Source organism: Diadema antillarum, unplaced genomic scaffold, assembly GCF_040938485.1.
Source record: "Diadema antillarum isolate AM-2024a unplaced genomic scaffold, OU_Dant_1.0 seq00001377_RagTag, whole genome shotgun sequence".
NCBI lineage: Eukaryota > Metazoa > Echinodermata > Echinoidea > Diadematoida > Diadematidae > Diadema > Diadema antillarum.
In genome coordinates, this window is record NW_027272137.1 from 1,089,870 (window position 1) to 1,107,923 (window position 18,054).

Here is an 18,054-nt window from a genome sequence, read left to right on the forward strand (position 1 = left end):
TACACAGCATCTACAAATAACATCATTGACATCCAAACACAACAAAATCACAACCAATACAAATATCATTAAAATCACCACCAAATGTTATATACAGCCCGTTTTTTCTGTTCTCCCCTGTAGTTCATTCCCCTACCCATGTCTTCATCAAAAAGTCCACACATTCTGACCAACAACCATGTAACCTTACACAAAGTCATACATGTGTTAATCTGTACAAATTTGCGACATCAGCATTTACCATTCAACCATATTCACACGTCCTCCAAATGTACTGTTTGAAACAAACTGTGGTAACTCGATCATCAGACACTCGGTCTAGTCACATCTCATTTCCCCCAGGTCTATATTTTTTTTTCCTATCTTGAGTAGAAGAGATTATAATGTATTGTTTAAGTGGCTGCAATGTCCTCGAACTGATACTGATTTGCTGTAATAACAAGTTTCAAATAGCTGGTATCTATGTACATGTACAAGCATCAGATAAATGTTGTATTCTAACAATGTGTAGGGAAGATTCTTTCTGTTAAAAATACATATTGTACTGAAAAATAGGGGGAAAAATTGGGAAATTTGCTACTTTACTACTAAGTGGGTTCTATCACAATCAGTCGTGTATCAATTGGTTTGGAATCAAGTTTACTGTGGCGTTTGAATGCTCATTTGACGTTATTTATTTATTTATTTAATTAATTTCTCTCTTTTTTTGAGAAAAAAAAAAGGTTCCTGGAGAGAGTGTGTTTGTAACTAAGGGGTATTTCTTAAAACCTTTGTTCAGGCTGTGTTACTCTTTTCTTGCAAGACTTTTAAAGTGGACAGAACTTGGTCGTGTTCTATAAATCTTATTCGAACAGTGAATTACAGCAGTAATGTGTTGTAAACCTTTGTCTTTTTATACCACACATGATATGTACATTGCACTCATGGTAAACACCTCTACACTTAGAAATGCTAGTAAATGTCACATGTGATCATCACTTCATTACCATTACAGACTCAAAAATTAAACGTCATGTTACATGGAACTCTTCTTTCCTGTTCACAATCGTCAACATCATCTCCACAGCCTGTACAGTGGGTCCAGTTAATCATTTTCACACAGTAACTATGCTGTACAACATTTTTGAAGTTATCCACTAAGTCTTCAAAGTTATGGCATCAATATTGTAAAATCATCACATCGTAAGGAATAGATTTTCTCTCAGGAATATGGCAAGGAAAAACACTTCAAACATAGGGATCTCATGTTTGCCAACCAGAACAAAGATTACTTGTTGGTAAAAACAGATTGTCAGTCTCATAAAATATTTTCAAAGAGCTTCTCTTATTTGGATTCTACCTATTTTGTGTCAATACCTCAATGCAAATCTTTGCTCCAATACGTAAGCTAAAATGTTACTCAAGTCAAAGACTGGACATGAGATCCCAAGGTCACCCAGCATCAATCCAGAGAGAGCATTTCCAATCAAAGATAAGAGAAACATTCACTGTCAGGCTTTACAAATCACTCCAAAACACAGTATCTGTAGCCGCATTTTTTTTTTACAGGTCCACCACATTGACACATAGAAGCATCATGGTATCAAATCTGTCAGAAGCTTGCGTAGCAAACACATTACTGCCTTGCCAATCATCGATTGCTGAACACTTTTGCAATTCAAATCCACAAGCTTCCTGTATCCAAACTTCATTTCACTTTTTTACACAAATTTCACCCGACTGACTGAAGAGTAATATGATTTCACAGAGCAGCTCACTAGTATATGGCTGTCTCTTCACCAACAGCATCACAAGTACTTGACATTCTGTATGCTTTGAACTGGGTTAATGGGTCTATTCAAAATGGGATTTGGATCAGCAATGCTACATTTTCAGACAGCAAGCTATAATGCACAAACACTGACACTCCTCAATGTCAATTACCAACCATCTCCAAAACATATTCTAAATTTAAAATTCACCTCAACAGGCATGAAGCATGTCATGTAACAACACTTTCTGGAGTACTATATAAAACACATCATCATTTAGATAACACTATACAGATCATATGACAACACAGTCAAAATTACACGAGCAAAAACATTTTCACTTCATTCCAGAAGCATGACCAGTGATATGTCCCAGATTTAGAATTCCACTCATGCATGAAACCCACACAATGTGTTCTACACACTGTCATCTCATCAAAACTTGAAATCAAAATGTGGAAGGGATACAAACACCATCCAGTCAAATTTCCCCTCAGACACTTCAATTGTGCACGGATGCAGAACACTTTGTCTGGTTGGATTCATATAGTTTATTTAGAAAAATATATATCGCTGTTTGAATAACATGGCATTATAATCATGCAATACTGATGCAGCTCGAAGTACCATGCAGTTTATTCTGGTCAAAGAATTCATAAATTTCTCTTGGCACTATGTTAGAAAAGAGCTGAAATTGAAAGAGTATTCCTCACAACACAATGGTTTTCTGTGTTACAGACCAAGTTTATAAACACCTACTTCACTGTTATACTTACCTCTGTGCAATATGGAAAAAAAAACCCCAAACAAAACAAAATAAAAACAGATTCTGCTTCAGTATAGAATGCTTATTATCATCTATATTTTGTGAACTCTATAGGCTAATGAAAACACTTTAGTAAGCAAGCTAGTCAGTTTCATATCACGAATGGAAGTGGTCATGCATGATACAGAAGTGTCTGTAAAAACTTACTCACAGGCTGCTGAAGATAGATGTTGAAGCTTCACAGAACCCCAACGCAGAAATTCTGATCAATTGCCTAACATCTTTTGCTACAGAAGGCTTGTGGAATTGGACATCAGCAACAGAACACACCATTTAGGGCAAGTTTTTTTTTCTTATTGAAGTTACATCACACATGACTACTCTACAACACACGTGTGAGATGAAATGGTACAATTTCAATATAATTTCAGAGGAATATCACTGGTACATCAATCACCTACATGTATATGTGATTAACACATGATCTGTTACGGCTGACAAGTAAGCAGGTGCTTTATTTCTAATATGTACACAGTGAATACGGTTTGAACATGGATACTTTGGTTCCCTTCAGAAATTTAAACTGTAACCACCTACTGTACCAAACCATTAGAAGTCCCCCCCCCCCCCCCCCCCCCCTTCCCATTAGGAGCCATACAAAATGTGACTTGAACAGGAGTGATGGATGGTTGTAATAGGTAGATGCCACCGACACAATGCTGGAATACAATCTAACCAACTATCAATCCTTATGACACTGGGTAGTAAAGAAAAGAAGAAAACCCGAAGACTGAGGTCAGCTCAGTGTGTGTGTGTGTGTGTGTGTGTGTGTGAGTTATTTTTGATTTATCCCTCACCATCCCGACTGCTGTTTGTTGGTACCCCCATAAAACTGTCCGCCTGAACCATCCCCACCTGCCTGGGAGGGGTTTCCAGCGCTACCCCACCCTAGGGCAGCCTGTTGCTGTGCCTGAAAGGCTGTAGCATCTGTCTGCATGGCCTGGTTCCCTGGAGTCTGGCCTGTAACTGCCTGTGGAGTGCCAGTATTTGGCTGCGTCATTCCAGCCTGGGCTTGTAGGGCCGCACCCATGTTACCCCCACCTCCCATCAGAAGGCTGCCTACCATACCAAGCCCGGCTTGATTCAGGGCAGCTGCTAGCACTGCCTGGTTGAGCTGGTTTTGGTTCATGTTACTCCCCTGCCCCATCATTCCCATGGTCTGTCCTATGTTACCCCCCTGAGGGTTATTGGGCATCATCTGTCCCTGTCCCTGATTCATGCCACCAAATCCCGCACCCCCATAGCCCCCACCTCCACCATCATTACCACCTCCACCGCCTTGCTTGTTCCTGAAGAAGTCATTCTGGAAACCTCCTCGTCCACCTTGGTTGAAGCCTATACACACATAAACAGATTTTTGTTACAATATCTGTCAATATCATGAAAACTTCTAGCTTCTCAAGGAATCACAACTAGAGTATTTCTATTCTTCCAGGTTAGAGCAAACAAGGCATATATCACACCAACAATTCTGTTTTACTCAATCTCGGCATGTAGGGAAAAAAAATACACAATGTATCTATCAATGAGTTCTGTAATCAAAAAATGTAATGAATCAATCATTTGACAATTTTTCTGTCAATCATAGGTAAATCCTTCTTCATTACTTTGACATTACAAAATGATTTACAGCATATAAATCAATTTCATTCATCTGCACGTGTCTGTATGAAAACAACTGCAAAACTTAAAGTTGCCCAGAAATTACATGGATTTACGACAGTGGATGTACCACAGTAACATACTAAGCTGGCTAAGAAGATTTTGTCTGATATGTGGTACTGTATTAGCATACCTTTGAAGAGCTGGCGAACCAAGTAAGTGGACGAAAAAAAAAAAAAAACGACAGCAAACAGACACTGCTAATTACATGTCAAGCCAAATATCTGCTCTATTAGTATGGGAGGATGAAGATTTATCTCATTCTTGTTAACGATTCCATTTTTTTTTTCTTAGATGAATGCAAATTTGGGCCTAAAATAAATGTACAGTAACAGTTTTGCTTTATAATCAATCAATGATTACCAATATATGACTGAAATGTTTACTAGGTACCACAAAGATGTTATGTATACAAGTATCTATCCAAAAAGATTTTCACTTTGGCTTTCTGAGAATAAGCCATATCATCCAAACTTCAAAATTCATGCAAAGATATAAGGAGCTGTTGAGTTCAACAAGAAGACCAAACACTAAGCTCTGCTACAATGTTAAAGGATGGCACAGCGAGAAGACCAAAGAAGAAATAGGAAGACAACATACAGGACTGGGCAGGCCTAAGGCCAAGAGAGGTATTGAATGAGGAAAGAGAGGAAGAATACGGAAAAAGTCTGCTGTGAGGACTTCTAGATGGCCCCCCCACAGTTTCCTCTACGACTGGAAATGTACGATGTGAAAAGACGTTTAAGGACATAGTAGAGGAATTACAGTGAAACACAAAAACAGACAGACATGCACCCAGTCATTCATGCTGTGTGTTCTTTTTGACAAGGGGGGTCAAGGAATCCGAGTATGTCAAGTGTGATCTATAAAAGTCCAGGTATAGTTATTACAATGTAGTACAAGTCTGATGAAAGAGAATATACAGGGGAATCCATTACAATGAGGTTGAGTCTAGCTAATTTACCTCATTACATCTAGCCCCTTATATCTGTAAACTTATAACACATCCATAAATATACGCTCTTAACATTCCCTGCTATAATAGGGTTACATGCATAGTATAATGCAATACTGACAAATATTGCTGAAAACTGCATACGCCATATATTTCACAATTCTAAATTTTTGCGGAATGCGAATTCCCGATGATTTTGCGAGTGGTTAAATTCGGGATCGTGGAGTCATATACTGAACGGAGAAATGTACATGCGTACGTCACATCCACGTCGGGATCAGAGTCAATATTTTCATGTGTCTTTAATTTTGCGAATAGCACGTGACTCGTAAAATTCGCGAAAATAAAAACCTAACGAAATATTTGGCGTATACAGTACATTACCTCCACTCGGCCCTTTACCAAACATCCAAAGTAAGTGAAGGAAGGAGATCAGGAAAGGAAATTATATATTTGGTCAGAAACCAAACTAAACACATATCTCCCTACTCACCACCTCCATCGTTTCTGCCACCAAACCCAGGCCTGCCTCCCCGCTGGTTCTGATTCTGACCAGCCTTGTTCTTGGGGTCTGCATAATTGATCAAAACGCTGTTGCCCTGCAAGATGAACACAGAATTTTCATTTCAAATTTCTGCGGAACAACAGCAAGTAATCAAAGTAACACAGAGCTGTCTATGTCTGTTCATGAGCAGGGAATAATTTTCAAACTCAAATTTGATTAGCAATTTCAGCTGATGAAATATATCTTCAATGATATCCTGTACACTTCTATGTAAGAAAACTGCTACACAAAAGTTAGTTTGTATAGCAGTGGTGTAAAAATGCATAGCAAATTGCGATGCGATACCAGGAAAATTATTCCCTGATGAGCATGTGAGGAAATGAACTTACCATCTGACAAGGTTCATGCCTGAACAGTTCATAAAAATATAATATGAAACAATGTCATTCATCTGATACAAGGCAAAAGTGATAAAGAAAGAAAATGAATGGTACTTACTTGAATAATGTGGTCTTGTCCAATCAGGCTCGCAGCAATTTGTGCATTTTCTAATGTCACAAAGGCAAAGCCCCTGAATTCTTTGGGAATGAATACGTCGGTGACCTCGCCAAGCTTGCTGAAGTACTGATAGAGATCATCCTCTTTTATGTCTGGTGTTAACCGCCCAACAAAGAGTTTCCTCTTCTCAGGGTGCTGTGAAGACAAAAAAGAACATTTAAATATCTCAATATTTTTTATTTTTTTTTATGGAGGTGATAATGGATGTTGAATTTTCTCATTAAACAAAAACAAACTTTGTAAGTTGACTCAACAGCTAATATTGCCTAACGGTTTCCACACTGATATGTCCACCAAATAATGGTTCCTGTAAATTCTAAAAAGGTTTTATCTCCCATTGGCTAGATATATTCCTGTATCACAGTGTCTGCATGACTTCACTGGTAAATATGAATTACTTTCTCAATTGCTTTAGGTTTTTTTTTTAATCAACTTTTGGTTGAAAAGATAATATTGATGTCATCCACAGGTATCTCGTTTTACTCTGGAAAAAAAAAGAACAATAAAAACTACACACTGACATAAAAATTCACCAAGAGCCACAGCATCGCCAGGCACAGAAACATTAACTGTGCTTATTGGCCCCTAAAGATACCTGATATGTGTACGTAACACACAGAGGGAGAGAAAAGAAAAAGCAGTGAATTCCTTGCTTTTTTTTAAAACTTCACTGGTTATTAAACAAATTAAACAAGACACTGTTTTGACTGTGGTCACAATGGACTCCCATTATAACAAATATGGTCATAACAAAAATCTTGCTCCAAAGAAGAAAACTTCAGAGCCCAAAATTATCACCTATCATTGTCTTTACACCTTCTATTGTTCGCTATAACAAAACTTCACTTTAACAAAACAAAGCTGCTGGATACGATGCTTTGATTTAATGGCAGTCACCTGTACATCATTAACTGCTATGAATCAAGGAAATTACTGCAATCATCTCACAGGAAACCAGCAATCAACAGAAAAATTGCTGCATGTAAATTTGTGGTTACCTGTGAATCAGGAAACTTGACTTCACACCATCTGTGATCAATCTCATGCCTCTTGTTGTTTACTGCATTCTGTGCCTCCAGATCTCTGAACCTGATGAACCCAAAACCTTTGGATTTACCTTTGGGATCTGTCTTCAGCTGTGTCAGGAAATAAAGTAAGCAAAGATCGATGGGTTAAACTTGAAGAGTTAACTGGAAGGGAATCATCTAGGACCCAATAAAGACAGAACATGCAAAGAAAAAAGAAGAAAAAATTTTATTCTATTAAATACTACTAAAACTTTCAAGAATCAGAGGCATAAAATTGAATGACTATTACCTTAAGCCATGGAAACTACTTTAATCGTAGGATGCTGTAGTTTTGATGGTTTAAATGAGAAGACATGAAGTTTCACTGGAATTTCTTCATTCTTGAGAAAGCTTAATACATTCCACCATTTTGGTTTGATGCATCCGACTTTAAACTGCCAAAGTGCAAAATTCTATTAAGAATTGATGTATTTTTCTGTACATATAATTAGGACACACAATGGGACGTGGCTCCCTTACCTGTGCCATGACCAGTTCTCCATACTGTGAGAAATATTCTTTCATTCCGTCCACTGTCGTGCCAAAGTCCAGACCCAGGACGATCAAATCTGACGTTCTCTTGTCATCCGTCTTTCTGGTTTTCCCAAGAGGCAACTCTCTCGTGTCATCACCTTTTCTCTTGTTTTCTAATCACAGAAAAAACAGAACATTTCGAACAAAATAAACTGCTTTCTGTGATGTTCACTTGTAAATGCAGGTGCATTTATTTTAGCTCAAGGCTTAGAATAGGGAAATGAAAAGAAAAAGTGCTACAAAGAGTACAATGTCTTATTTTAATGATTTGCATATCAAAAAAAAAAACCTTTTTGATAAAGAACCATAACTATAATGTCAATATACGAGAGAATGAGATCTAAAACAAAACAAGTAGGGCCTAACGTTATTAGACTTATGAAAATCAAACAATCTCTCAAACTACAAACTCGGGCTGTGATGCTGATGTTCCTACCCTAAAAATTACATAAAAACTGACTAGCTTCTCTACATTTAATACTATAGACTCAAGATTAAATGCCAGCCATTTTCTGGAAAATACGAGACCATTATATTTTGCAAACTTGTCATGTTTGTGACAAAAAAACCCAAACCATCACAAAATAGATTGAACAATACAAAAACCCTTGAAATAGGTTGAACAACCCATGCCATGCCATGTGGTTTAAGTATATTATATGTGGGCCTTGTGCCATGTTACAGTAGCGTCGCATTCATTTGCATTGTTCACTCCTATAAAACGCTAACACTAACAGTCACGACAGTAGAGTAGGGCCTAACATCACACACAGTTAGGGAGAATTGAAACATTATCGATAATCAATTCTAAGACTCTGAAAATAATTACACATTTGATTTGTAAGCTAGCCTAGCATTGAAAGCAACTTCAATCACTCCAACATTTTAATGAGCATTTAGAATTTTAGTACCTTTCGGAAATGTGACAACGTAGAGGTAGTTTTGCCATACACCGTCAGGGGCCATGACTCGGCCGTCAACAACTCTCAAACCTCGCATTGTACCAGATTCAGGATTGCGGTATTTCAGTCCAGTGGCCCCGGGAAACTGGGCGACAATAGTGGAGAGGAGTATGGACGCGCCTTCAGGGCTCAAGGGCTCTGCTGGCAGTTCTATGGTGGCATCTGGATCACTTTCGTCCTCTGTAACTTGGATATACTCAGCCATGTTGCAAATGCAATCCTTCTCTGCAGATCTTGAAGATATTCTTACTGCTAATTCTTACAAAGTATATCGGTATTTGAGTTCAATTCGTCGTGGGAAATTGTTGAATTCACAAATTGGATGTCATTCCTTCACACCACGCCGTCATCGCATGCATAAGTTTATTCTGAGCATGCGCCAACGGGCGTTCGAATAGATGCGTTTTCCAGACCCTTTAGCTCGAGGAGTTGCAGGATGCTGCTGGATGCGATTCCAATCAGCCATTTTACAATCGTCCGTAACAGCAGGCCTATACATTTGGAAAAGTAGGTTTACATCTGATCATTCATATCTCGAAAATAATGCCGTCGTCGAAAAAATGAAGCCTGCATAAATAAAGGGAAAGTACCTTTCACTAATTTTCATTCATTACACCCTACACCATTTCTTCTGCTGAAATACATGCATCTCTCCTTCTTCCTTTTTTTTTTTTTTGAACACCCCCTCCTATTAATACACTTTCTTTCCATCACCGGATTATCCCCTTCCTTTAAAGGAAGCGACATTTCTAGTCTTTTCATAAGCTACCTTGTTTTGGTAATAGTATATCTTTTGGAAGATTATGCAAAAAAAAAAAAAAAAATGCATATTTTTTTTCCCGAGCTCCCTTAATTTTTGAGCGTTTGACCTGAACTTACACACATGTGATCACTATGGTACATGTGGGAGTGCAGACCCACTTTTTGTAGTTGTAGAATGGTATGAGGTGTCGTGGTGACAGGTTTTGTTTTTATTCTATTCTATTCTATTTTATTCTATTTTATTTTATTTTCCTTTCTTTTTCTTTTCTCTTTTTCACGTAGTACCTATTGAGTTATGTAAATGAAATTGTGATTGTGACCTTTCATGTTTGTGATTATTTTTTTTTTTTACAAGGCCCCCTGGAAAACAGTACTTGATTACTGATGGGGCCACCCTGTATAAATAAAACGAAATAATAATGATAATAATAGTTATAATAATAATAATGATAATAATAATAATAATAATAATAATAATAATAATAATGATAATGATAATAATAATAATAATAATAATAATAATAATAATAATAATAAAAAGTGCCACTCGACAGTATTCAATTCAATTCAATTCAATTTTATTCAAAAACCAAACATAAATAACAAAATAACACAAATCGCTGATAAAAAAAATTCACATGTTTTTAGGACCCCGAAAGCAGCAAGGCTTGTGAGTGGGGCCCTATGCAAGGTACAAATAAGTTGGGACTCAGCAGCACAAAGGCCAACCGCCAATGATGTAAAGTGACATTCCCCATTATAATAATCAGTTGAGTGAACATTCAGATCAGTCACTGAAACCACCGACAGCAGACCAAGGTACCACGTAAGTTCACACACCAACACCTTACGACATGGCAAGCACTATATCAGAACAATCATAACGTATATACAATGGCAACAGATAAACCTACATAAAAAAGGAGACCATAAACACACACACACACACACACACACACACACCCACACACCCACACACCCACACACCCACACACCCTCACACCCCATACACAACCACACCACACAGAGCGCTCAAAACTAAAGTAGGCTGACCAGTCTACATAACATCAAATAAATGTTTAACATGTAGTTTAACAAATTCATTTCAAATATTTTTTTTTTTACGCTGAACTTTGAACCTAGAAAATGTTGTACTATTCCTAATGTCAACAGGTGGTTGGTTCCACTCTTTAATACAAGTGGTTTGGAAAGAATTCAAAGAAACAGTAGTCCTTACATGAGGACGATGGAAGAGGTTTCTTTGACGTGTGTTGTAATTATGAATCCGTGAGTTCAGGGCAAATAATTCTTTTAACTGGCAAAATTGTGGACAAGACTGAAGTTTAAACACAAAAACCAAACAATGAAACGATACTAATTCATCAATTAGTAGTAACTTTAACTGAAGAAATAATGGCTTACTCGGCTGTCGGAAGTTGGAATTGGTGACAAGCCTTTTGCACGTGAGGCTTTCGAATTCGTAAAAAGGGCATTCAAATTCGCTGGTACCCTACGTTCATTCATATTCGCCACCACTCGCCGAAAAGGGTATACGAGTCATTCAATTTCGCGAATGGGCAGTCAAATTCCTAACATTTTCATTCGAATTAATATCATGATATTTCACTTTAGAAAAGTTGAGAACATTTAAACCTGATTTTTTAATGTGATTCTTTTTTTCTTCATTTACACTGATGTTAAGCAGTAAAAGTATCATATCTTTAACCCTATATAACTCGAGTTTGTTGTTCTGTCATTATAGGCCTACATGAAGGTTCCTACTACTGATTAACTTCACCTTCTTACAGTCATGACAGCACAAGTTAGATACAGACGTATATCTTAAGAAGACAGAGAAGGAATTATATGAACATTTAATAATCATAACCTTGACTTCCTAGAACTGACCGACTCGCTCAGTGCTCAGAATAAAGCAGAATAAAGCGCTCAACGGCCAGATAAGTTGTGGCCACATGCACTATCTTCGGACTGGGAGACTCAACAAGCCCATTGAAAGAAAGATAAAACTGTTGCCAAAATTTCTAAAATGAATGCGAAAATATGAAATGTAATGATGCTTACAAAACAATGACTATGTTACAAAACATAAAGAGAGAATCAAAGCATAAACATGTGTGTCAAATTGACTGCAAAAGTCGTTAGATTGGATGCCCCAAAATGAATTCGAATGAACGAGCGCAGCATATGCGTGATCACGTCATTCTAAATTGAATGAACGAATAACGAAATGGTGCTTGTTTTACGAATTTCAGTGGAAAAGTGTTAATTAAATGAGGTTAAAGGTAATTTGAATACTCCGAAATGAATTTGAATGAAGAGATGATAAAAATGAAATACCGAACATCTCTTTAACCTCAGCTAAATTTTGCTAAATTGCATTCAGCAATTAGGAATTGGACTGACAAGTGCGATATTGGCCGGGAAACCTACAATACTTTGTTGTTCAACTACAACGACATTTTGATAAGGCCTAAGTAAATGAAAGAAAAATGACTGTCCAAATGACTTCGTTATAACGGAAGTCGCCTGCAAAAGCATGTTAGCAAAGATTGGTGTGAAGGTTGATAAAAGATTTGCGAGGCAATGACATCATCAAGACTGATTACTCCTATTGTTTTATGAAAGTTCAGGTGAGTGACATTAAACATGACTTTCTTGTTCAAAGTCAGATTTTGATGAACTTCACAGGCTGTTTATGTCACTTTACTCTTTTTTCTTAAAATCAAAAGTCAATTAACAATCAGGTCGGGCTTTTTTGGCTATGCTAAGACCGGAGGGGGCGGATTCTGCCCCCCCTCCCCCCCCCCCCCGAGATCTCGGCCATCACAGGTGCAATCATGACGAAATTTGTCACGCGTGACACCCACATCATAATCTACAAGATTGTGTCATATTTTTTTTGAAACAATCAATTTTTAATTTTAATCAATTAATTATGCGAATTAAGCTCAAGATCATATTTTAGCCTAATCAATGGCATTGAGAGCCTACTTTTTGGTCTGTAAATCTGTTTTGGCATATTTACAATTGTACATCACAAAAACTTCCAAAAGTCATTTCAATTCTTATGTATTTTACAGTTGTCAAAATTTCTTATGTATTTCTTTGTGTTTCAAATTTTGTTTTTTCTTTGTTTTTTATTGGAAATTGTCACTCACCACTTTTCTACCATAATTAGCATAAAATTAATCAATGAAAGTGATCAATTGTAAAAATAATCAGGTTTTTATGACTTTCATGACAGAGCACTGTTTTCCATAGGAAATGTACACAAAATCACAAAATTGTGCCCGTTTTGGGGCGACATGCCGTTACAAAAATGGGCGTGGCTTCGTAAAAATATGCGCGGACGTTGCAAATTTGGTCTCAAAAGTTGCGCGAGACTTGAACAAAGAAAGTCAAGAAGCCTCGCGACGAGGTCTTCCCGCTTTATAGAATTACTCAGTATAGCGCGAAACGTCGGGGTGGGGGGGGGGGGGCGGATTCTGCCCCCCGCCCCGCCCCTTTCGCTATAATGGCACTGCAACAAGCACAGTGATTACATTGTGTGGATTGGAACTCTCATGTAATAATGCAAGATTAACCACTATGTAGCGGGGGGGGGGGGGGGAGGGGTGGGCTAGAAAAGCCACCCTCAACATTTTCACCATCATTTTAAAATACTTAGTTTTCTTTTGCTAAAATATGACTTTTTCTTTTACATCTCACGCACATTTTGAGACCCTACTTGCAACAATCAGGGGTACGTTTGTGGAGATATAGCACATTTTCATGACCAATGTCACCGAAAGTGGGATAGTTCCAATGACTTTTGTGTGTAGGCCTATATGTATAGGTTTTGCAAGAACTGAATGTTTTTCACTCTTCTTTCTCAGATAACATCCCTTTTGGTTATCATCGATTATTCTAGATAAACAGAAATGATAAAAAACAAAACAAAAACAAAAACAAAGAAGTACATAACAAATTAGAAACAAAGAAATGCATGTGAGATTTGTAAAAACCAATAAACTACATTAAAAATTTGTTTTGATACGGTAACCTTTTTCTTGGTGTTCACGTAAATTCGTTAGTATAATTATACACCTTGTACAAGAGTTGGCTTTTCCCAAAGATCCCCTCCCGGCCTAAAAAAAAATAAGAATAAAAAATGGAAAAAATAAAGAATAATGATAATAATAGTAATAATAATAACAATAATAATAACAATAATAATAATGATAATAATAATAATAATAATAATAATAATAATAATAATAACATGAAGAAGAAGAATAAGAAACATGGGAAATTCACTGCAGTGTTTTGGGTACATGTATATCATGACTATTATTATTTTCACTGCAGTTTGTATGTTCATTCGAGCAGCGACATCACCATCGCATCATGGACTTAGGAAAGTTCTACCACTCCTCTGTATCTCACTAGCCTGTATCAACGAACAACATACAATGTACTCTAAATCAATGTGTACACTGAAGGTCAAATGCATCAGTCAATCCAAAACTTTATTAATACACCTGTACAACAAAACCAACAGGATGTAGCAACAGAAAAGAAAAATAAATGAGAACATTTTTCTGGCACAGAGTGTAAACAACGAAAATTAAACATCCTTTTTTTTTTTAATTTGAGAAAGAAATTGTCCACTGTTTCACACTGAGATTAACTTAGGAATAGCTTGTAAGAAGTGATTGGACACTTTGGCCTTCAACATCGATACTTAAGCATGTTCAGATTTTTCTATGCAAAATAATTCATGAGTTCTTCAGCAAAAATCTGACAACAATTTCAATCATTTTCTGGAAAAACTACCATCTGAAACACTTTCCAGGAAGAAAAAGAGAAAAAAATGGCACAAAGTTCAAATTCAAGAATCATGCTTCACTCGGAAAACCTTTTTCACATATAGTCAGTAAATTACATGGGATTATGCTGAAAGAATTACAGAGGGATCCTGTAACGATGAAAATATTAGGGTCTGGCTTACTTACATTTACCTATTTATATTTGAACCCTCATTATATTCACACACAAATGAAGACACCTACAAATGAACACTGTATGAAAAGTTCTGCTATGACAGGAGTAGCTTCCAGAGTTAGCTGCCAAAGAGATGACTTCAAGTATTACATACAGAGCAATACTAAAGAACAGGAAAGCAGAAAATGTGATGGGAAAGTGCTATGGATATTCTTTCAACAACAACAAAATTTATTCTTGATATATACTTCCAAATGTTTTAGATTTTGATAATCAGATCTCAAGTATGGCCATCCTTTCACTATATTCTTATTCACTAGGCCAACTGGAGTCCATATAATACGTAACACACAAGAATGCAGGCTGGTCACTGGGGTCAGTCACAAACTGGAAACATACAGTGATAATGCTGACAAATAAAAAGAGTGATTATTCTCCAGTACTGTGCTGGTTTTGACACAGCACAAGATTTTCCCCTCTATTTCGTTCAGGGTCAGTGGTTAGTTGTGACCTGATGATTTACCATATCAATAGCAGATTCTCCTGGTATTTGACCTCGCTATTACAAAACTCCCCTGTATATGTTTTGGGAAACACATGAGCCACAAAGCCAGCACTGCTCTCATATGACTTAAATTCAGCATGAATCACAACAGTAGGCAGAAAAGAGCAAAGAGGAGGTCATCATCAAAAATTGTTTGCAGACGATTTCTCAGAACTCAGCGATTTCGTACTTCAGAACCAAAAACAATTTCAAAACTAGAGATTGTAATTTGTCATCACTGACAAATTAAGGTGATCCGATCTTTTTTTTAATCAATGATTCGAGTCCTGATACTGCAAAGTCTCAGCTACAACATATTAAAATCTGAGAGAAATTCACCGAAGCATAAGTAAGATAGTGCTCGATAAAGAGAGTCATGTCAATTTTCACATCTAAAAAATTCCCTCCCATAGAGATAACACGTCATAGCAAAGATAGAAAAAGAAGTACATATGACCTTTGACCCCACTTTGCACAGACAAGATGGCATCTGAGCAAAAAGTGGTTATTTTATGAAATGATCCCTGTAACATGGTCTTTACGTGTGCAAAATATGGGAAAGATAGGACATGTATTCACCAAGATACAGGATGAAACATCTATGACCTTTGACCCTAATTTACATACCCAAGATGGCGTCTGATCAAGTAGTTGTAATTTTATGAAATAATTTTCGTGACATGAACTAAACATGTGCAAAATATGAAGGTGATAGGGGCTGTTTTTCTTGAGTTATTGCAAAGAAAGTTGCAAAAAGAAAGAAATATTTCAATACATCGAAGATAAATTTTAATTTCAACCAAGTTTTTTCACGTGATCCCGACAACGTATGAAAAAACGAAGGGCACACTTACGATAGCCCTACATCTCAGCTACAACATATTAAAATCTTAGAGAAATTCACCGAAGCATAAGTGAGCTAGTGCTCGATAAAGATAGTCATGTCAATTTTCATTTCCATAAAAATTGCACTCCCATAGAGATTACACGTAAACTGGTCAAATTTGACAAGGTTACCTTCAATCCATTTTTTCGAGGTGATGTCGTCATCAAATCAAAATTGTTTAATTACATTTATGAAAGAACATTTCATAAGCTACAACATATTGAAATTTTGGTGAAAATTGGCAAAGGATTAGTGAGATACGCTCGAGTAAACTTGAAATTTGATGACGTCATTTTGAAAATCTACTTTTTTTACTTTATTAAGAAATTTGATATTTTTTAATCATTTTATCAGCATAGCCAGCCCATGAAATGACATGTACAACTCATCACCTTTCAGAATATGTAAAGAAAATGGGAGGTCACCGTCCATCCTGACGAGTAAAATCCGATTTAAAATTGGCGGTTTTTTGGCATAGTTGCACTGTGTATCCCCATTGACGCACGCGCGGAATTTTGAATTTGACGGGCCCGTATGACGTCATATTGAATCGGATCGACTTGAAACTTGGTAGAAATATTCCTTGAAATTTCGGACATCCGATCCGTGTGAAAAAATTGAAAATTTCTATTTCATATTAGCTGTGCGTGCGTATATGTGCGCGCGCGTACGCGTCCGTCCAATTTTTTCAATTTTTCAAAAAATGCTCCAAATGGTCTGAAACGTGTGCAAAAAAAATTTGAGCTGGATTTGAGCATACAAATATTTCAACGCGCGCGTACGCGCGCGTTTTGAGATAAAAATGAATTTTGAGAATATGAGTAAAATGCGCTTGACTTGAAATATATGTGACGTAAATTTCATTGAAATATTCCATTCCATTAATGAGATATGCATGAAAATGTGTTTTCATATAATGACGTCATAGTGACGTCACGGTCGACTGATCACTATGATTTTACTTGCGCTGTCGTCTTTGCGACATGATACATATATGGTATAAGTCTGACATTGAGAGGCAATGCACTTTCTGAGCTAACCTCTGCACAACTTTTGAGGAGAAATAAAGAAGAAGAAGAAAAAGAAGAACAAAGAATCAGTACAGATACAGAAGGTGATCCGAGAGGATACTCGGATCACCTAATGAAAAGAGAGTATTTTGAACTTCAGCTGCAGGTTTTGGTGAGACAACTCGATTGTGTAGAGAAAAAAAAATTATCATCAACCCTCTACAATATAATATAATACAAACAAACACAAAATGTTAATAAGAGTCATTACATGAACTCAGTAATGAAATATCATTCACATTCAGTGCTAATAGTTTCCTATATTTCTTTCATGTAAAAACATGAAAACATATGAATATATAACGGAATGTAGCACAAGCAATACCTCTGGTGGTCTGTGGAATAGAGGCATAAAAGTGTCTTTATATATATGCATCATGGTACAAACAATATAGACCAATCACATATTTACATATATCGTGATTTTTTTTAATTTATTTTTTTATCAAATGTCTTCGAATACAATCAAATACCTTACACTGTATTTCATCAGCTTTATGATGATCTAGGAGGGCATCCTTCATACATTATCAAGAAAATCAACATGAATATACAATCAACCTCGCATACCTTGATGTCAGATTATCAGAATATCACCTATCTTGCAGGCAATATGTACGTCCCAGTTTTTCCTTTTGTATTTCCTTTTCTGAAAAATGTGAAAGTTGAAGTAATTTATACTTGAAGTTTGTTTATCTTGATGGGAAATCCCCAGTCCCATCTTTATTCAACTTACTGTCTTTTCCCCCACACGTTATTCAAGAAAAAATTCTTACTTTAAGTAGCTATTACAGTGGACTCCCGTTATAACGAAGTCCTCGGGACCGGCAGTTTTCTTTCGTTACATCGAAATTTTGTTGTAACTGAACAAATAAACAAAAAAAAACCAAAGAGTCAGTAATGTTGCGGCCAAAATGTTTATTTCGTTGTAACCAGGATTTCGTTATAACCGTGTTCGTTATAACGGG

The 18,054-nt window shown here is 36.7% G+C and overlaps 1 protein-coding gene across 1 annotated transcript; it reads right to left on the reverse strand.

The window, feature by feature from the left end:
• Positions 1 to 3,154: 3,154 nt before the first annotated feature.
• On the reverse strand, positions 3,155 to 9,143 carry LOC139708857 (TAR DNA-binding protein 43-like). The gene is made up of 6 exons (XM_071620816.1): positions 8,770 to 9,143; positions 7,805 to 7,971; positions 7,256 to 7,393; positions 6,198 to 6,392; positions 5,688 to 5,793; positions 3,155 to 3,912 (listed from the first exon to the last, which is right to left on the reverse strand). Exons 1-6 carry the CDS (start codon positions 9,023 to 9,025, stop codon positions 3,371 to 3,373), a joined length of 1,404 nt encoding a protein of 467 aa, XP_071476917.1. The 5' UTR covers positions 9,026 to 9,143; the 3' UTR covers positions 3,155 to 3,370.
• Between the last annotated feature and the right edge of the window lie 8,911 nt (positions 9,144 to 18,054).